At 43.0% G+C, this 22366-nt stretch overlaps 1 protein-coding gene across 5 annotated transcripts in view; it reads right to left on the bottom strand.

Annotated features, from left to right (window-relative positions):
* The window catches only part of RARB (retinoic acid receptor beta), a 434621-nt gene that overhangs the window by 91823 nt on the left and 320432 nt on the right, over positions 1-22366 (bottom strand). For all 5 annotated transcript variants that reach the window (XM_008059241.2, XM_008059242.2, XM_021712978.1 and 2 more), the window contains one exon: positions 10612-10753. In XM_008059241.2, the coding sequence (XP_008057432.1) occupies positions 10612-10753 (142 nt within the window). The remainder of the gene's footprint in view (positions 1-10611; positions 10754-22366) is intronic.

Here is a 22366-nt window from a genome sequence, read left to right as displayed (position 1 = left end):
CCTGAAGATCCAAGAAAAGTAAGACCTCGCTGCCTATTCTCAGGTTGTACACAGTTCATGTGAGGAAGGGCTGGGTATGTACAGGGGGATGACAACCGGCATCTGAGGTACACGGGGACTCTGGAGGGGGCCAAGTCTCCAGCTTCAGACTCGGTGTCTATTCCTGTTAAGATACAAGATCAGCCGGGCTCGGTGGCTCAGCCTGTAATCCCGCGCCTTTGGGAGGCTGAGGTGAGCGGATTGCCTGAGACCGTGAGTTCGAGACCCGCCTGGGCAGGCGAGACCTCATCTCTACAATAAATCAAAAAATTAGCTGGGCGTGGTAGCACACGCCTGTAATTCCGGCTACCTCGGAAGGCTGAGGCGGAAGGATCGCCGGAGCCCAGAAGGTCAAGGCTGCGGTGGCCGGGAGCGACCACTGCACTCCAGTCTGGGCGACAAAGTGAGACTCCAACTCAAAAAAAAAAAAAAAAAAAAGATACAAGATCATTTAATACCAGTGTTTCTCTAAATTCAGTCCTTCCAGCAGCACTACCTTCAGATTTTGGACACAGTCACAGAACTCTATACTCATGACTTCTGTCTCAACTGATTTTCTTCCTCCCTTTACTTTTCCTTTCTCTCTCAATCTCTCTCTCTCTTTCTCTCTATTTTTCTTTTAATCAGGTTCTCGCTCTCTCACCCAGGATAGAATGCAGTGGCAAGATCACAGCTCACTGTAGCCTCAACCTCCTGGGCTCAGGTAATCCTTCAGCCTCAACCTCCTGAGTAGCTGGGAATGACAAGCGCACATCACCATGCCCAGCTAACTTTTTTGTTTTTTTCTATAGAGACAAGGTCTCACTATGTTGCCTAAACTGGTCACAAATCCCTGGGCTCAAGCAATTCTCCCACCTCAGCCTCCCAAAGTGCTGCAATTACAGATGTGAGCCACCGTGCCCGACCCTAATTTTTTTCATAAATAAAATTTAAAGAAAAACTTTATATTACTGCTATCAAAGAAAAAGTAGTGTCATTTGCCATAATTAGGAAGGTAGGGTAAAAGATCAACAGGTTTTCAGGTCAGTGGTCGGTTTTTGTAAGGTGCTACTGGAACAAAGCCAAGCTCAATTAGAAGCTCTCATGCTGCCGCTGCTGCAAACACTGAACGACGTGTGAAAACTAAGGTGTGTACTACCTGGCTCTTTAAGAAACACACTGCAGACCTCTGGAATAAGTACATCAGTCCTAGCTAGCCACAGGTGTCTGTCCTCTTGCTGTTAAAAAGAGAGATGGGCAAACATTCACGAGGTATTAGTTAACGAGGTCCTGGTATCAAACCAAGGTTTTTTCCATTGGTAATAAAGAGACTGAGCAAGTATTGAAAAGAAAATCACTTTATCATTATATGGTTTGATGTTATTCCATGCCAAGTACGATTTTTCTGAAATTTATGGTTCATATCACTGTGTGCAGAGTTTACACTCAGGGAAATACTGCACTAACGTTTTTTATATATATATATATATATATATATATATATATATACACACACACACACACACACACACACACACACACACACACACACACATAATATATACATAATATATAATATATATCACCTATGTAATAATAGATATATATAAAATATATTATATATATCTATTATTACATAGGTGATTATATATAATCACCTATGTAATAATAGATATTTGATTTGAGAGCAAATATGGGAAAAGACACTGAGAACTTTGTAGCCTTAAATGCATGTAAGAACATCATTGTCGGAAAAGCAAAGTGTAGGCTGGGCACGGTGGCTCAAGCCTATAATCCCAGCACTTTGGGAGGCCGAGACAAGAGGAATGCCCAAGTCCAGGGGTTCAAGACCAGCCTGGGAAACTTGGTGAGAACTCGTCTCTACAATAAATAAATAAATAAAAATAACTGGGCTTGGTGACTCGCATCTGTGGTTCTAGCTATTTGGAAGGCTGAGACGAAAGGATCACTTGAGCCCTGCAGGTTGAGGCTGTGGTGGCTGTAAGTGTGCAGCTGCACTCCAGTCTGGGCGACAGAGTGAGACTCCAACTCAAAAAAAAAAAAAAAGAAAGAAAGAAAGAAAAGAAAAGAAAAGAAAAGAAAAGAAAAGAAAAGAAAAGAAAAGAAAAGAAAAGAAAAGCATAGTTGAAATGATGCCGAGAATTAGGATTAAAACCCATGGGTGGGCTGGGCGGGATGGCTCATGTCTATAATCCCAGCGCTTTGGGAGGATGAGGGAGAGGACTGCTTGAGGCCAGAAGTTCAAGACCTCCTCACTACAAAAAATTTTAAAAATTAGCTGGGCGTGGTGGCACGTGCCTGTAGTCCCAGCGACTTGGTAGGCTGAGGAGGAACAGTCGCTTGAGGCCAGGAGTTTGAGGTTGTAGTGAGCCATGATTGCACTGTACACACCAGCCTGGGAGACAGAATGAGACTCTGATTCAAAAAAAAAGAAAAGAAAAGAAAAGAAAAGAAAAGAGACCCATGGGTGTAAATCAACTGTGTACCTTTAGACAGGTCCCTTACCCTTTCTGAATCCTAGGAAACTCAGAATCAGAAGGCTATTTCTGTCAGCCCTGCCACGTGGGATGGCTGGCCCAGAGTCTTGGTTGCCTGTGCTGGAGGTAAAGCCCCTTGCGGCCGTCAACCATCACAATATCACTGATGTCTCCCCCAGCCTTCCTCTCCTGTGGCTGACTGCAATAGCAGTCTTGCTGAAGAGGCCAGAGGGTGGGTAAGATCTGGCTGGGAGAAGGGCCGTCATGGAGGAACTGCAGGTCCCAGAGTCCCCAGTGAAGCCTGAGAATGAAAGGTGACCACGAGTGAAGAAAGACAGGTGCTGGCGTGGGAAGAGCGAGTTTCTGCCCTGCGGTGACGTGGCTTGGGTTCAGCCCCACTGGGAGACCCCGATGTCCTCACCCTGAGTCGACTAGTGCAGGAAGGGGGCCAGGTGTCCTTTCTAGCACCCCAGTTCAGTTTTCTCCATGGAGTTGGGTTCCACGACACCAGGATACCCTCCCATTCTCTGATTACACCCGTCTCAGCATCTCTGGGCAAATGAGCCATCTGCTTCCCCGTTGACAGTAGCCCAGGAAGGCGGATATTTATTTTAGAAACTACGCTCTCAAGCTTTATTTTTCAGGCTGTGACATAATATTTGGGGCTGCACATCAACGCGGTGGCATTATAAACAACTCAAAATGAATACAGTCTCTCCTATCCACGTTTTTCCTGATGCACGATCAAGGCTGCAGTTTTATAATACAACGCAGCTGTGGCAAGCCGCTCCAAATCGCGTCACCACCAGGACACAGAACCACTGCCATTTGTTGAGTACCTACTGGGTGCCAAGCACAACACCCTCAGGAGGGCCAATCCACAAAACAATCCTGCAAGGCTGCTGGGGTAACTCCCACGCTCTGGGGCGAGCAAATGACGCAATGTGTCCAGACGGAGACAGCGCGAGGCCAGGGCCGGATTTGAACTCAGCTCAGGCTAACTTCAGAGTCCTTTGTTCTTCCTATCCCCTTCCCGCACTGTTCTGCTGTGTAATGGAAATTTCTCATTTTTCTAAGGTGAGAATGTACTGAGTGTCCCCTCTCCAGGAGGCAGGCAATGAGGAGAAACGTGTTAGTAAAGCTGAAGGAATTTTAATACTTCCTTTGCAGTCTGGGTGTTAATGGGTTTCGAGTCCCTCAGTGGCACTGACATCACCCGGCTGCTGGTTCCCAAATGGAATTTGCTTTTTTTATCTCCCGGACAGACACAGGAAAATATTAACATTTGGCGAGTGGACGGGGCAGCAGATTTTTATTTTCCAGTTGCGAGGACGTTTTTAGATACTAAAAATGGGAAGTTCCCAGCCTTTCGCTTATTTTGAGGGGGCTTTCTGGGGACCTGTGTGCCACGGTGCAAAAGGAGAGGGTGGGGTTAATGCTCATCCCTGTCTCTGGCGAGCAGGACAGAATGATGACCACGAGCCTTAGAAATGCAGTAACAGGCTGGGATGCAACATGGGAACAAATGAAGAAATAAACTAAAATTAGAAAGACATTAAGTGCCCTGATGATGATTTTTATGTAATTTCCCCACTACACAGGGCAACCTACAATATGAATTTCCTTGTTATTAAGCCAGTAAAATCCAGCAGTAGAACCAATGAGCACATCAATATAATTTGTGCACCAGCAAAGGTGGTTTTAACTGAGGTTAAGTGCCTTTAGTCCAAAAGGTTTGTTTTAATGTAGGTTTAACACTAAAGGGGAAATGAGAGAAACGCAGAACAACAAAATTCTCCCACGCAAGTGTCCGTGCAAAGCACATTCATTCCACCCAATCGACCCATGGGGACATTCCTGTCTCAAGTATAAATCGGAATTTAGAGACTTTATGAAAAGCTGTTTTTAAGTTCAATATGCCCCAAATGAGAAGGTGTCAATGAGTGCTTAGGGACTCTTAAATTCAGAGATTATTCAATTGCTCTATTCTACAAATATACTTATGAAACTGTCACAGGAAAAAAAAATGCTGTGAAATAAACATTAAACAGCATTCTCGGGATCCAAGACGTGCTTTGCCCACCACTCAAGGGCACGAGCCACATAAACAAAACCTCCGACAGCAATACAAAGAGGTTTCCTATGTGAATGGATGGCCAGTGGTAGTCAGAAAGAAAAGGAGAAATAGAACGGGGTAGTAACCACAATACCTTCCATGGGGTCTTTGTTACAGATATGGGGTGGGGAGGCCAGAGACCCATGGGATCTGGCCAAACCTAAGAGGCATCCAGGGTCCACTATCGCCCCTTAACCACTGCATACAAGTCATGATTCTGTCCTAATTCTTGTCTTTCGTTTTCCTTTTGGTCTGCTGACCCCAGTGTCTGGCCTATCCCTGCATCCCTTTCTTTGACGGTCAAGGTTAGACACAGGTGAGGTCCAACCCCGCCACCCCTCCATCCTTGCCTCACCATCTTGCCTGGGCTTCTACCACGCACATTACCTGAGACCCCTGCTCAACTCAGCCTCTGTTCACTGACAAAAGCGCTGGAAGATCTAATGTCTTCTAGGGGAGGGAATCGGGAAGAGGAAGCAGCTTGTGGAAACACTTGTCTAAACAGGATTAAAAGCATCAATTCTCATGTCACGCCTGGGCTGTTAGTCAATACCAATGTTTCTCTTATCCAGGTAGAAAACACAATCTCAAAGAAGTTGAAGAACTTGTTCTGGGACCCTAGCAGAGAAGTGAAGGACTAGGATTTGAATAGATACACACCCAGAATTGTTTTCTGCCTGACAGCTTTTCAGAAAGTAAAGCCATGGAGAAGCTGGGTTTCATTGTTTTTTAAAGCATTTAGAACATTTAACCACTTGACCGATCTAATTCCATTGAGCAAAGCCATCATGCTGAGTGCTGGGGCTACAAGGTGAGAAAGACAGGAAGCTTGTCTTTAAGGAGTTTATCATCAAGCCAGGGAGACACGCTGGTGTGTGAAGAATTCACCTGTATAACATAATACATCTGTGGTTCATGGAGGTATGTGCAAAGCACTATGGGAACACAGGGGAAGAATGAATAACTCTAGAGTGTGGAATGGGGCTTGGTGGGGCTTCAAAGAAGAAATGACATTTCAGCAGCCTCTTGGGGTTCAACCGAAGGTGAAGACTCAGGACAATGGTAGGGTAAGGCTCATGGGACAGCATGGTCCAGTGTGGTTAGAAGCTGGGGTGTCCACTGGTGGGAGATGAGCCTATAATGACATCACAGAGCAATCGTAAGTGACATCCTTGACCACTGGGTGAGCCACTTAAAGCAGACATGGGCAGGGAATGCACAGTGACTCATGCCTGTAATCCCAGCACTTTGGGAACTGAGGCAGGAGGATTGCCTAAGACTAGCCTGGGCAACATAGCAAGACCTCATTTCTACAAAAAGAAAAATTAAATCAGGCATGGTGGCATGCGCCTGTAGTCTCAGTTACTCAGGAGGCTGAGGTGGGAGGACTGTCTGTGACCAGGAGCTGGAGGCTGTGGTAAGCCGTGATCATGCCTCTGCATTCCAGCCTGGGCAACAGAGTGAGACCCTGACAAAAGGAAGCTAGGAAGGCAGGAAGGAAGGAAGGGAGGAAGGAAGGAAGGAAGGAAGGAAGGAAGGAAGGAAGGAAGGAAGGAAGGAAGGAAGGAAGGAAAGGGCAGACACTGGTAAATGATGGCCTGGGGGTCAAACCTAGCCCTTCACTTGTGTTCGTAAATAAAGTTTTATTGGAATATAACCACACATCTGTTTGTCTATATATTTTCTATGACTGCTTTTATACTATGATGGCAGAGTATGAAGACGAAGATATTATGGTACACAAAACTAAAAATGCTTTCTAAGGCTTCACACTTTTGTTTTAAAGGGCAGCTCTTTAAAAAATTAGTTTGCCGACTCCTGCCTTAAAGATCTGAACTATTCTTGTGAATTTCTGTAACTGACTCAGACACATATGATCAGCCCTTCAAGGTGCTTCCTCCTACCATGTCTAAACAACACCTTAAATCCTCTTTCCATCATAAATGATTAGCTATGTATCTATATCATAAGTCTGTCTGGACATCTCTTTCAAAAACTCAAATATTTGGCCTTCATTTATTTATTTTTTGAATTCACTGTTTTGGTTTGAGGATCCTACCACACATTTCCCTTTACTGACACGTTACAAGCCTCCCTACCCCACCAGCAGAAGCTCATCACTCAACTTTGAGTCATTCTGCTTCCTTCTCCAATTCTTCATAAATGTTTGAACCACTTTTAGAATGCTGCTGAAAATCGATTGTTTTCACTTGCCATTACCACTTTCAAATTCCATGTTCTGACAGATAGCTATTCCTCTGCAAAAAGGCTTCTCTAGTTCTGTAAAGCCCCTGGAAAATATAAAGGATATCCACCAGCATTTACAAAACAGAAAAAAAAAAAAAATGAAGAAATAACCATACTGTTCTGGCAGGCCACGTTAAAGGATTTCTTTTACTTGTAAATCCCCTTACACATTTAAAATCAAATTTGATCTATAAAAATTAAATTTGCACATGATTTTCTAGGGGATACATCTCTAATATAGAACAAGAAGTGTGGTTATTGCTTTATTAACCACTGGCAATAAAATAGAGTAGAAAAACGAGCCCAGAGTTTTAAAAGCTTCTTTTTATGGCCTGTGATATTTATTTCAGTTTGAATATAGACTTTTTCTTTTGTTTGAATTGGGGTCTCACTCTATCACCCTGGCTGGAGTGCAGTGGCACAATCATGGCTACTGTAGCCTTGACCCCCTGGGCTCAAGTTATCCTTCCACCTCAGCTTCCTGAACAGGGGGGACTATAGGCAAATGCCATAGGGCTAAATTTTTGATATTTTGTAGAGACAGTGTTTCAATATGTTGCCCAGGCGGGTATCAAACTCCAGAGCTTAAGCAATGCTCCCTCCTCAGCTTCCCAAAGTGCCAGGATTACAGGCATGAGCCACTGTGCCCGACCTTGAATGTAGACATTATAATCAAACCACCTACTTCCAAAGCCCAGCACTGCCCCTTTACTGTGTTATCTGGAGTTAATTAATTAACTTCTCATTACCTCAGCTTCCTCATCTGCCCAAAAAAGGGGGTAGGAGCTTATAACTAACCTGTCTCAAAAAGGATGTTATGAGATCAATGGAATAATCATTAAAAGTGGTTAGTGCAATAGCACTTGGCCTAGTTAGCTATTAGGCGTGGGGAGGTGGCAGACTTGAACTGTAGCCTTGGTTGTTCCATCTTTAGCCTGTCGGGATCGCTGGGAAAACCGTTTCATCTTTCTGGGTCCTAGTGTACCTGTATGTCACAGGAGGGAGGTGAGTGAAAATCAATCTCTAAGATCCCTTTTCAGTTCCAACATTCTACGAGGATCTATTATTCTTGGGTTTGTTCCAGTTGCGTATACTGGGGTATAATTGGTTACTGATTCTTATATTGGCCGGCTTTCTTCTGTTTCAACTTTTAAAATATTCTATTAGATTCTCGATCCCTACCTGCCAGTGTTTATTTCTTCCCCTTCCATTTCCTTCTAAGAAAAATACATTTATTTTTGTATACTTGGACGTAATGATCCCATTTTCTTCCCATTTCTATATTTTTAAATCTAATTAAGGTGATACGTTCCTTGAGGGTTGAAGCCAGAGTTTTCCTGTGGGTGTAAACATTATTTTTTTTAATTGCCAACCAAGCTGCCAGTTTTTACAGAGCAGCAGGATATGGGTTTTAAGTAATGTAAGCAGGAAATGGGTCTCCGGCCCACACAAAATAATGCAAAAGTACTGATTTTCCCCAAGTTCACATCTGGCTTACTCATTTATAATTTCAGCCTGAACTGAAATTCTCCCACAGAAATGCAGCAGGACACTGTCCGACCAGAGGTGGAGTATCAGGTGATCACTCCGTGAGTTTCACATAAATAACGTGGCCACTTCAGGTCATCAGGCTTTTCTCCTCGGTGCGAGTGTTGGGAGCCTGAGTTAACCGAATCGTCACACTTATTGATCTTGCATAATTCAATAGCTCTAAAGTTTGGAGGGATCAAAGAGAACTGGATGAAATGTGGTCAAGTGACCCATCTGCAGACAGAGCTGCCCAGAGGAAGCAGACCCACCCCGAAGGGATGGTACATGCAAGATGCTTCCTGTCTGATGACCTGATCCCTTCTCGTTCATGAGGACTCTACATCAGAACAGGACCCCAGCTCCAAAGGCCTTAATGGGCACTTCTTGGCAAGTATAACAAAATGACCTGGGGGCAGTGGTTTCACAAGGTTGGCTGGTTCAGCAATTCAACGACACCATTAAGACCCTGACTTCTGTCTGTCTTTCCAGTTTTCCATCCACAGTGCCTGCTTTGTCCTACGACTGGGGGTTGGAAGAGGGCTACCAGGGGTGCTTGTGGCTACGTGCTTCCTTGCTCACATGCACTGGAGGGGAGGGCGATTCTGTCCCAATATTCTATACATGAGTCTTGAATTCCCTCTCACGGAACCAGCCTCGGTTCCATGGGCCCACAACGCACACGATGACTGTGGCCAGGACACAGAATATGACAGCTGGCATACTGAGTCGAGTGAGCTGATCTCAACCCTGAAGTTCTCCCTGAAGCGTAGACACCCAAGGAGTATAAAAGAAAACTAAAATCTGAGTACAGTGAGGGAAGGTAAAGGTACGGGAGATCCATGGCTGGTTGGGTTTCCAAGAAACCTCAGCCACAACCTGACTGGCAGCACCTGGCAGAGGCGTAATTTCCCACGGAGTCCCCTCTGAACAGTGGCATTCTCTCTGCTTTCACAGTCAAGCCTGTGAAACCACTGCCTCCAGGTCACTTTGGAATATTTGCGAAGAAGGACCCATTATAGGCTTTGGAGTTGGGGCCCTGTTCAGATTTGGGGTTCTCTTGAGCAATGTCTTCTCCCCAGGACCACACTTCCCAGTTCCCAAACCCAAGAGACCTTGAGTCACAACATAATTCTTCCAACCCCATGGGCGAATCATGGTTGGGGTGGCCGGCTCTTCTGTCTTCTGTTCTTGGAGGGCAGTAGCCATATCTCAAGCATCTCCATGGGCCCCACTTGGCACTTAGCCCAGGGCTCACACACATAGTGGGCCTTCACATCCCCCAGTGATGGAACAACTGGAAAAGCACCCATCCTTAGGCCAAGTCTTTCATCTGCCACTTTCTTATTCCCTACATTTGTTTTTTTAAATAGAGACAGGCTCTTACTATGCTACCCAGGCTGGTCTTGAACTCCTGACCTCAAGTGATCTTTCTGCCTCAGCCTCCCAAAGTGCTGGGATTAGGATTGTAGGCAAGAGACATTGTGCCCAGCCTTATCCGTACATTTAAATCTATCAAAGAGAGAATATAAATAATCTAGTTTTTTGTAGTGGATATATTCTGTTAAAGCATATATATTTCAAATCCCCATTATCAGATGGCTATGGATTACTAGCCAATTTTTAATTTATTAAAAAATTCTCTTTTGCATGAATAAAATGGATTATCATTTGGAAGAGATGAGTTGGAAGAGAAAATTTGAGAAAATGCCAGTGTCCTAAATTTCAAAATGTTTTTTCCACAACAAAAGTTATTTAATTTTTGACCCCTAAAAGGGGGCAGATTATTACTACTGTTTACATCCATGCCTATATTTCATTTCATCCTCTCTGATACAGGCAAAGATCCTTGTCCATTGAAGAGATGAGGAAACGGAGTCACCAAGTGGCTGTGCGATATGCTTGAGTCACTCATGGCACTGGAATACACAGTGAGTTTGCAATTGTTCTGGAACGCACATCTGCCATCCACAACACCCAACTCCTGCCTTCTCACCAGCTGTCACTCAAGGTTTATCTGAAAATCTCCAACGCTCCACCATGTTCATGTCATCACTATATATACCTACCTTTGGCAAGGTATCGCTATATCGTTAGTGTCATGTCTGATTCCCGCAGTGACGTCCCTCAGGATTTGATTTTGGAATCTGAGCAAATCATATTTAGAGATAAGGCAAACAGAAAAAATGTTGAGACTCCACTTACATTCTTTGGACATTCCCACTTCAAAGCACTTCTGGAGTCGACAGTACTGACATCGATTCCTGGTGACTTTATTAATAACACAGTTCTTATCTCGGTGACAAGTGTAAATCATGTTCTTCTGAATACTTCTGCGGAAAAAGCCCTGCAAGCAAGCAAGAAGATGAGAAAACTACGTAAAACTGAGCTCCATGAGAAATCAAAGCCCACCTTATCATAGATTCGATTGCTCTTTTTGAGTAACGGAATTGTGGCAGCAGAAAAGTTAACTTATTTGAACCTTAAAATCCTCATGAAATATCAATAGCTCTTCCTTTGTTGCAATCCAAAAAGCCCCTTTTAATCAAAACTAGACATGATCGTTATTATCTTGCAAAAGGAAAGTTAATACCAAGCAGATTCTCTTGGAAAACATCAGGCAGAGTTGGGTTTCCTCCAGACAGGCTTAGCTTCATAACTGGCTCCTTGCAGGACAGAATAATTTCTGGTGAGCCCGCTGTCGGGAAACCCAATATTGAAGGGTGTTTTTACACAAGAAAAAAAAAAATGATTTGCTTCGTGCAAAAATTAGGTCTTTTCCAAGTTCTTTTACACAATTAGCTCCTGTCACAGCATTTTAAATATAATTTAATTTACAAAGTGTTTAGGAAAAAAATTATCCTCAATTGGAAACAAGGCAGAAAAATGCCCATTTAATGGCATATTTCAGCTGTATTGTCCAAGCTGGTAGCCATTAGTCACATGTGGTTATTTAAATCAAAATTAATGGAAAGTAAAGACAACTAAAAATTCAGTTCCTTAGTGGCATTGGCCCCATTTCAAATGCTCAATACCCACGTCTGGCCAGTGGCAACTACATCAGACAGCACATATATAGAATATTTTCATCATTACAGAAAGCTCTATTGGGCAGTACTGAACTACAGCATTGACTGACAAGCCCACCTAAGCTCTCGGGAAATGTAACTTTGTTTGACTTACTATTTATTTACTATTGATTGAACTCAGACTCTGTAAAGACTGTAGAAGACTTGGAAATTACACATAATTTTTGTCTAGTGTAGGCGCAAAGGATTTCTGCCCAGATGAATAATAACCTCAAAGATTATTGTTTTATTGCCGTGTAGGATATTAACCATTTTGTATCTAACTTTACAATCTTATTCCAGCATATTTTTCCCTCTCTGTCTTTCTCTCTCTCTCTCTCTCTCTCTCTCTTTCTTTCCTTCCATTCACCTAGATATTTTTCTTATATCCTCCTTTGAATCAGCTTTGTCATCCCACTGTTCCCTTCATTACTGAGTTAAATACATTTTTGAAATGTACTTACTGACTACTTGGATGAGTTTTTTTTTATACTTTGTGAGCCTTATATCTTGACAAAAGAAGCAATTTATCCTGATTTTTATGAAACACTGATTAAATAAGGAAGACCTCAGGCTCCAGGAACAAGCATCCCCTGCTTTCTCTTTGTCCTCTCCATTTCTACCACATAGTTGTGAGGATGTACAATTTGATAAATGATCGAGCGATGCCTGTTGAATATGCAGCTGAGTGAAAAGTCATTGGTGACGGATACACCTGCTCCCTTTCTTCTCTTCTAATTGCCCAACCAAAACTTGTAAGTTGCTATGAGTATTAACAGCAAGGAGTTGTATCTTATCATTTGTGATGTGGTTTCTACCTACACTTGAAACAAGTCTCTTGAACGTAAGAAACACACCATCAAATGTGTTGGATGGAAAATAAGACTCACCATCTGAGTTCAACTTCCCCTGGAGTACATTAACACTGCAGGAGCCAGAAGTAAAAACATTCAACGCTAAAGCACATTAGCAAAGAAAGCTTATGTAGCACACATTGTTTAGGATATTTACATGGGCACCCTAGGATTTTAACGTCTAAATAAGCCTATTTTTACTGGCATGGTTCAACTGTAAGTGCCTGGAAATCTTGTTTAAGGTTACAATTCCTGTCCCATATCCCAGACACACACATTTTCCAAGAAAACACAGTTTATTTTTGTATCTCTGGAGTTACAAACATGCCCAGCATCTAAAATAACAGGTTACAAATACTCCGAAACCCTCACAGAATCTGTACAGAGTGGTCACCTCAAAACATATCTTTTCCTTCAAAAAATACCTACAGGCTTTTTTTGGCTGCCAGATGTACAAACTCAATTTCTAGAAACGCCGATTGCTATCCTGCCAAGGAACACTGACACAATGGAAGACACAGTCTTTTCCCCATGTGTGAAGAAAATGAGGTAGGGAAAAGGTGACCTCCCCCATTTATTAAAAACCAAATATTCAGTTCAGCAAATTCTTAGTGCGTGGCTGTGGAGGAGAGAAAAACAATCTCATGATGTTCTAATGAAAGAAGAGAGAATTAAAGAACTTTATATGTCACTAATTACCTACTCGGTGTGGGTCAGTTAACAATGATGGCAGAAACTAAATAGGACTTCTTGGTTTTCCAAATCAGAATTTTGGCTGAATTTCAGGAGAAGGTCTAAGTTTCAGTAAATAATTTCTACCAGGGTAGAATACTTGCTGACTAAAATATATGTTGGGAGGTATTTTTAATACATGGGTTGGGTAAACAGAAATGCCCTCTGAGCCAAAGAGAGTTTACATCATACAAATCTTCCTTTCCTTAGTTGATATTGTGAACTATTACATAAACCTGGCTCCCTTGTAGACCACTGTTTTAAGACACAGTGTGTATTTGGGGATTGGGGGAGGAGGCATACCCTCATAAATCTAAATTTTACTTAGTGAATATCTTAATTTAGGTTGACCCCTCCCTTTATGTTTAACATTATTTTAAATGGAAAGCTTTGGCTGGGAGTAATGACCCATGCTTGCAATCCCAGCATTTTCAGAAGACAAGACAGGAGGACAGCTTGAGGCAAGGAGTTTGAGGTCAGCCTGGGCAACCTAGCAAGACTCCAAATAGAAAATAATTTTTTTTTAATGAATGGAAACTGTTAACCTTTGGCTTAATTGGAAAACCAGTGCCAACTGTCAAGATTAGAGGACCCTCATAAAATAAAGAAAAGAAAGTCAAATAATATAATAATCAGATGTCACATCACCCAAGCTGGATGCTGGGTCTGCTGAAGGCTGGGAGCCCCAGGCCTTCTCACTCCTTGCTAAAAAGGGGAAGCTGAGTAGGTGTTAAAGACATATTAGCACTGACTCAAGACTTTCTCTTTCAGAAATTCAGAGAAAATAAATAAGTTTCTCACTACGTGATTCAACGTGACTTAAAGCCACACCAAGCATTTACTAGAGAGACATCACACTCCTCTATGTAAGAGAGGGCTAGGGTCAAAATGCTATTCTGACAAGATTGTTCAGAAAGCTGTGAGTCATTGACTTACTCACGCATTTATTTAGCACATACTATAGCAGATGTTGAACTCTGGGTACTGGCACACATATCGAGTACCCTGAGCCTGCCTTGGGTCTGGGCAGGAATGTAGCCCAAGAATCCTTGCTTTCTGAAATAACAGTGCAATCTGCTGACTGACTTACATTTCATCATACAGTTGCTTGTGAGAATTCATACTGTGGTGCTTGGAATGGAAGTTGTTTTTTAGCTTAAGGTCCATCAGCATCAGGCTTAACATGTGTGGAATGCGTAATGGTTGAAGAAAAGCATTAAGCAAACACTTTTCGTTAAAAAAAAAAAGGTAATTTGGTATCATATGTAGTCATAAAAACAATGAGTCAGGGGAAAACTCTCAAAAAGCAGTGTGGGAAGCAAATCTACATGAACTGGACCGCCACAGAGTTAATTTCTATCCCATGCAAAGTTCAAAAGGGTAATTTCTCCTTCCAGAGTGAAAGAGAGGATAGAAAGTGAGGAGTGTTTACTTAGTCATTCTTTCCTCGGTCATGAAGAGGAAAAGATTCTAACTCCATCACAATCAACAAGTAACCAGGTGACCGCCCCAGGTAGTCATGTACCCACCCAGCCAGATTGGTGCGGTGCAGTGTGACTCCAGGCTGGCGCAGAACTGCCAATAATTTCCATCTCCAGCCAGAAATCAAGATGTTGCCAGTAGGAGGTAAGAGTGGAATAATCCCATCACCGCTACTCTGGGAAACGTGGTTTTCAGGCCAGGAAACACGTTGCCTTAAACAAACAAAAAACACCCTCTGGAGTGAGTGGAAGTCTAAGCGTGACAAGGTCTGAAAAGTTATTAATAGCAAAATTTGGAGGGAGAAAGAGAAAATTGAAGACCTTTTCACCCCACTCAAAGACAATGGGTGAGAGGGAGGGAGAAAGTAGAAAAACAGCCCACTATTTTGGCGACAGAGAGTTTCCTTCAAGCGGGGAGGGTGGGCATGAATCTATCGAAGAGAAGACTGAAACGTCAAGTCAGGGAGAGGACCAAACTCTGGTCCACAAAAAAGAAAAAAAAAAAAAAAACACCCAGCCCAAAATTCATACTTCAAACAAGAAAGTCGAGTGGTCCCAAGGGATAGAGGCTCAGAGTTGTTTATTTTTGTTAAAATCATGAGTAAATACATCCCTGCCAGGACATGGTCCCAGTGAGGGGGATTTGGTAAAGATGAATGAATGACATCAGGGTAGATGTGCAAAGCTCTGACTTTTACAGGCATGGCTTCTGTAAGTCCGTCAGTCCACGGCACCTCTTGCCTGCTAACATGGAAGGTATCTCTTCTGGCCTTTTACTTGGAGCCTGACCTTGTATTTCAAAAGCCTGCCGCCTTTCAGCTCCCTCGGTCCAGAAGCTTCCTCCGCACACTTCATCTTACCCACATCAGAAAGGCAATCCCAGATTCTGAAGAGATGCCTAGAGAGATGGTTCTAAAGAAAGCAGTGATTACAGATTTAGCAAAAACATCATTTTGGTGCAAACTAATCTGTCCGGAAGAGTACGATTACACCATTTTCCTGGACTTTGTCAGGTGAGAGCTCAATCCCTGAGAGTTCAAACCCGTTTAGACCCAGGGTCCACAGCTCTCAATCCTTTTAATCCTCAATTAATTAAAACCCCCTGGGAATACCAGCAAAAAGGTGGGCCAGGTTCTTAACTGAGAACCTGAACTCACATCACCAGAGATCAATGTCTAAATTTCCAAAGCCTGTGATGCCCCAAGAAGGTCACAGAGACAATGCATTCAGTTCACAAAGTGCTTTATTTTAGAGGAATAGGATCCAAGGGAAGAAATGCTACTAGTTCGTATAAACTGGAAACCAACAATCAGGAGAGATTACACAGTTGGGTGAAACATCTTTTAATTTAGGCGCAAAAAAATGTCTTTTTCTAATTCCAAAACATGACCTTGAATAAAATAATTTTTAAAAATAACCAGGTATCATACTGGTCTGATCATCATAACCCCACCCCATCCCCCATTCTAACTGGTAGGCAGGGCATCCATCAGGTTTTGTGGCAAATCACCTCAAAACAAAATTCTGAGGACGAGAGTTCCATAAGGCAGGTCAATGCTACTAGCTAAACTGGTTATTTTCAGAAGGTAAAGAGGTTTGCTCTGGGTAGGGTCAGCTTCATGAGAGGGTAACCGTGCAGTCCCACAAGAGCCTGCATTTAGAAGAGACTTGAGCTTGGTTTACTGCTTCGCTGTCTTGAAATTCTAAATCCTATTTTGAACAAATATGAGCATTTTCACTCTGCATTAAGGGCCTGCAAATTATGTAGCCTGTCCTGGCTCTAGAATACTATCTGTAAGCAGAAGTGTTTGGCCTCTTTCCTTCATGAGGACGTGGAAGTCTTGGAGAGTCTCTCTTCTCCTCTGGGTGACCTTAAGACTAGTTTAAAGACAGGAGATGAGACAGAATTAAGTAGTCCACCACATTCACACTTACTCCTCCTGGGATTCCATTGGGATGCCTCTGAAAACTTCCACCACCTCAGCAAGAGCCAGAAAGGAAAACCTTTCAGGAGGTATTTTGTATTTTACTACTGGGCTTTATTTCCTGTGTGGATAAGGGATTTGGGGGCCAGGGGGAATGGCAGGATCCAGTAGAACACAAAAAGTCTTCAAAATTGGATGACATTTCCTCCCACACAGCACACATACCTAGGTACAATTTTTAAAGATGCCCAAAAGCTCATTCATAGACCCCCTACGTGTCTCTGACCACCACTTGGGAGCCACCAAAATAAAGGGTAAGTAAAAAAGCAAGTAAAGAATATGGGGCCAGGCTCAGTGGTTCAGCCCATCATCCCAGCACTTTGGGAGGCCAAGGCGAGTGGATTGTCTGAGCCCACAGGTTCGAGACCAGCCAGGGCAACTTGGTGAGACCTCGTTGCTACAATAAATCAAAAATTAACTAAGCATGCTAGCGCGTGCCTATAGTTCCTATAACTTGGAAGGCTGAGGCAGATGGATCGCCGGAGCCCAGCAGGTCAACGCTGGGGTGGCCGTGAGCGTGCCACTGCACTCCAGGCTGGGCAACAGAGTGAGACTCCAACTACCAAAAAAAAGAATATGGGGTTGGGTAGTTAATTGGCTATCCAAAGAATTCCTGTGTGCAGTGGGTTAAATATTATGAATATGATATCATCAGGGTGACTTTACCTCTTCTCAAGAGTTTTAGAGTTCAGATGTGGTAGGAAGAAGAATTGTATGACAGGAAGAAAAAAAAAATCTCTAAAATGGAAGATTTCACTGGGCGCCACATGCTTTCTTTAAATCTGGTCTTGAGAATTTACTTTAAACCAACTGAAGACATCTGTTTTGTAAATTACTTGGGTCAGTTATTTTGTGCCCTTCCTCGGTGAAACCCATAGTTACCGATTTATTATCAAGGATTACTCTAAATATAACAGGGCAAGAAGCCAATGATTTTTCAGTTTTAAACTCTCAATTATTTTGCTGAGAAAAATGCCCCAAAATAGCTCCTCTGCTTCAGCTCAGGAGTTAGCAGACCCCAGCTGTTTTGCACATTAATTACTAAATCTCATCTGGACCCGAATGAAAGGTTCTCCTCTATACTAAAAAGGGGGAAAAAAGGTGAGCAGAAGGAGAGAAAGCCGAAACACGCTCGAATGTACTTAAACTCTTTGCGGAAGAGCATACATTTTAAAGCCTCTCTTCGAAGTCCGGTATGTACCATTTCCCCACCCACAAAGTCAGGTCTCAGCTCTATCATAACATGCGGGTTGATGGCAATGTACATCACCATGGCAACACTGCATATCAAACAATTCAAGGGCCTTTCACAGACCCCGATAATTATGATGCACTTGTACTGCTGTATGCTGTTAAAGACCTAAATGCTTTTCTGCAACTTGGTGTATTTTTGCCAAGCTTATCTAATTTTCAGGGCCATTTGGGGATTTTCTCACTGGAAGCTTTCTCACTTATCCATGGTTACATCCTGAACCTGAAGTAACAAGGAAGAAATCACAGAGTATGTGAGGACAGAAAATGGGAAGCTACTCAGGCATTCACATTTAAGTCTTCAAGAGTCCGACAACTGGAGAATAACGGATTTATTGGACATAGCCTTCTGTTTCTCTACCACAGACACTGCTGTGACAGTGCAAATATCTCACTGAGTTTATTGAGAAAATAATCACTTAAGTGCCAGCTCTCAATATGGATTCTGCCCTTGTATGGAAAAGTCGTGGTGAGTCCAGGCTGAGGCCAGATACTGCTAAGAACATCAGCCCTCCACCAGGCCGGGCGTGGTGGCTCACGCCTATCATCCCAGCACTTTTGGAGGCAGAGGCAAGAGGATTGCCTGAGCCAGTGGGTTCGAGATCAGCTGGGCAACTTGGCAAGACCTCGTCTCTACAATTAATCAAAAAATTAGCTGGGTGTGATGGCGTACGTCTGTTGTTCCAGCTCCTTGGAAGGCTGAAGCGGAAGGATCGCCTGGACCCAGCAGGGCGAGGCTGCAGTGACCGTGAGCGTGCCACTGTGCTCCAGCCTGGGTGACAAAGTGAGACTCTGACTCAAAAAAAAAAAAAAAAAATCAGCTCCTAAACACCGAGAGCTGCAACAAAATGGGTTAGAGCCTGCCTGCCCCTCAAAGTCGTCCATGCCCTTATCCAGTCAAACTTGCCCGGGCCCCCAGACCCAGAATGTTCTCTCTCTGCTCCAGGCCTGTGCACACGCCCTATGACTTCAAAGTCTTTGCCCCACCTTGTCCTTTGGTTCAGACCTGTTCATGCTCCCAGAATACAACCCCCAAGAGGGGCCAGGAGCTGCTATCACCAGCCTACGCTCTTATAAACTCTCACTCTATAACACTGCCATAATTGAGCTTTGTGTCTCTTTCTTCCTCAAAACAGGAGGCCTTTGCAGGCAGGGATGTAACATAATCTTTTTTGTTTTAGAGAACATGCAACTTCCGTAATTAAAAAATAACATCCGAACATACGGATATTCCATATATAAGGAAAAGTGAGGAAAACAGGAATCAGCAAAGAAACCTACATTTAATAAATATAAGAGCCACCAAAATTCCTTAAGTATAAGGAAAAGAAAAAGGAAGTTATGTTTTCCTCAGTAAGACTCTAATATCGTAAATTCAGGCAGCAATGCTAACTCAATGATTTATCCGCAATCCCCCCCACTTTTCCTATTCCAAATTAGCAAAAAATAGGCTCAGATTTCCTCTTTCTTGATCTTTAAAATTAAAGTAGCTATATTATGTCAGCATAGTGCCAAGATTTGAAATTAAATAGGTCCCCAATGCAAAAGGGAAAGTTCTTTCAAACAACACGAACTTGCCTGCAATTAGCACATTACAGCTTCTACCTAAGCACCGTGCTGTATAAAAATACACTCCTGGAGCTGCTGTTTCAAAGACCTTAACTTTTGTACATGCCGAACCCATTCTGTAAGAGAAAATGTAGCAGACAACATACAATTAATTTTTTAAGTGTTACTTTTCTGCTTTTCCATCTCATACCTGAGCTTGGCTGATAAAAGAGCAGCAGCCTTTTGATTACACAGGAGAGAAGGGGAAGCAGTCTCAGTAATAAAAGAGGTACCTGCCAATTAGCTAGATTGTTCTCCAGTTTTCAATTAAAGGCAGCCTAATGGATGTAGGGGGACTTGTTTTATTTTCCCTGACAGAGCCCTTATTTTTAAACTCTTAGCTTCATTTTCCAAAATTGCTGGCTTTAGACAGAAGAAACATATATCTAGAGTGAAAAGCTGTACTGTTCTTTTATTTCCTGTATCAAAATTACATTGTTCCCCGCAGTGGCTACTTCCCATCTGGCTTTCTGTGGCCCAGGACAGGCTTGTTAACGGACGGTGGTCCCTGAAGTTATAAACAGCTCCGGAAGATGGGGTGTTGGATCTTGCTCCCTGGGCCAGGAAGCCTTGTCTGGAAGCTATGGGCATGCTGCAGGCTAATTTTGCTATCTTCACATGATCATTCCACGGAATTTCACTGACCCTTCTAATTTTCTCCAGAAGGATAAAGGAGATAACTTAGGAGGGTGTGTTTATTTTGAACTCATCCAAAAGCATTTTGGCCTCTTCTAAGCATCTGTCTGTGTATGGAATTTGGGAACTATTTTCCTTAGATCAAACAAGACTGAACATTTCCTTGGACATGGTTGGCCTTCTTCCTTGGAACACACACGTTTTCAGGGTTGATATTTTTATCCAGCGTTTTCTCAAATGAGTAATTAGGAGATGTCCAGAGGCAGGTGTAGGAAAAAGAGTTGGGCCCCCCATAAATCATGATTAAACTACAATTTAACCACCAAAGGACCGAACCATGGTTTGTAAACAGTTTAGTCATTTTGTTTCTTTGGGACAGCACTGTCCCTAGACTTTGGGGATTTGCGGGCACGATTCCCATACTGCCAACAGGAGTTATAGCAGCTGAATAAATCCCTCAGGACCGGACCAAACGCTCCCAGGACTGGAAAATAAGCCACGAATCACATGACCCTGCTCATTGAGATTTAACCTATCTATGGAGACATAAAGCATCATATGTCAATTCCTATTGGGTTTCAACATCACCTGAAGTTGACTTGGTTGAGAGCAAAGATGGCTCCAAGAGACACATTAGAAAGGAGCATGACACCTTGGTGAGCATTAGAACAGACCCCCGTGAAAACACCAAGTAGCGACACAAAAGTGATGCTTTCATCCTGCCAAGGAAACAGAAAGCGCTTTTAGGAGCCCCTCAGAAGGAGGTTCTGAATTAATTTGTAATTTCAGGTTTCCAAATGGCTTTTATGAGCTTGCTTACCCAAAGCATTACAGAACATCACCTCTTTTCATTTTTAATTTTGATCCGCGCAGCACTCCAAAAATATCCTGGTCTGAATCATTGCCTCTCATCTTGTTATCTTAATGGGGGAAGGATAGAGTATCACACCGGCCATTCCACATTAGGTCCTCATTTACAGATTGAAAAAAAAGAAAAGTGCCGGGCATAAATTATTTAAAACCTATTGTATCAGTGTGTGTTCTGTAAGCATTCACTACCGGCAAAGCAGACAGATTATTTTTCACTTTTAATTGTGTTGATACCTTATCTGCTTTGTTGAAAGTGGAGCGTGCTAGGTGAAACCACAACACACGCCGAGGAACAGAGAAGCAAAGGGGTCTATTATTTAAAGCCAAAGTCACCCATTTAGCGGACGGAACTTGAACACAATGGAGTTGCTATTTGTGTCTGTAATGAGCATCTATGACTGTGACAAGCATGAATGAGGGTAACACGGGGCCAGATTCCCTAAAGAAGTACTCAGCATCAGGTACGTCAGATAATACACAACATCATACAGACACAAAGGAAGTCACTGTGTATGAAGGAGAAGGGGGACTTTCCCAGTGTCCCCCTCGCTCCCCCCTCAAATCTCAGGTATGTCATAAAGCCACATAAATCAGAGGGGATCACCACTAGGTATATCGGACCTCATCTAAACCTTGTCCTAATCGAAGGAAAATGTTTAGAGCAATACAGATATATTTAGATCACAAAATCAGTCATCGGTGATTGGGGCCTGATGGAAATAAAATTGTCCATGGGATACACATATTCACTATGAGAAATTCAAGGCTGGGCACGGTGGCTCAAGCCTGTAATCCCCAGCACTTTGGGAGGCGGAGGCAAGAGGATTGCCTGAGCTTAGCCTGAGAAACATGGCGAGACCTCATCTCTACAATAAATTAAAAAATTAGCTGGGTGTGGTGGCTCATGCTTGTGCTTCCAGCTCCTTGGAAGGCTGACGGGGAAGGATCAACTGAGCTTAGCAGGATGTCAAGGCTGCGGTGGCCTGGAGCATGCCACTGCACTCTAGCCTGGGGGACAAGAGTGAGACTCCAACTCAAAAACTGTTTAAATTTAAGAAAATAAAAATAAGAAATTCTAGATGAGCTCTGATCCACTCTGTCCCATCAACCCTGAAGACCATCATCCATAAATGCACAGATATGCTGAATGTGTCAGTATGTTGCCAAAAAGTACCTCGCCGTTATCTGAATTCAAAAGGCCCTTTCAACCCCAGGAACTTGGGAATTCTTTGGCTGAACTGTCAGACGAGTGGTAAGGTGGGTACAGATAATGACTAGAATTGTTCTGATGCTGTTGATTAAATCAATGACTTGTCACAATTCTTTAGTTCTTTGTATTCTCAGCACCACATCCGGTACCTTACTGGCATTTGGTTCATATTGGCTCATATAGATGGGCAGAAGGTTACATAGGGGATGACTCAATTTACTAAACATCCTCTGCCTGGGCTATAGGATGGCCGAAGGGGGAAAGG

This window comes from Carlito syrichta, unplaced genomic scaffold (assembly GCF_000164805.1).
Source record: "Carlito syrichta isolate Samal-C Ts95f unplaced genomic scaffold, Tarsius_syrichta-2.0.1 Scaffold303979, whole genome shotgun sequence".
In the NCBI taxonomy this organism is placed as follows: Eukaryota; Metazoa; Chordata; class Mammalia; order Primates; family Tarsiidae; genus Carlito; species Carlito syrichta.
The sequence above is the reverse complement of the archived record's forward strand: the minus strand, read 5'-3'. Positions and strand labels throughout refer to the sequence as shown.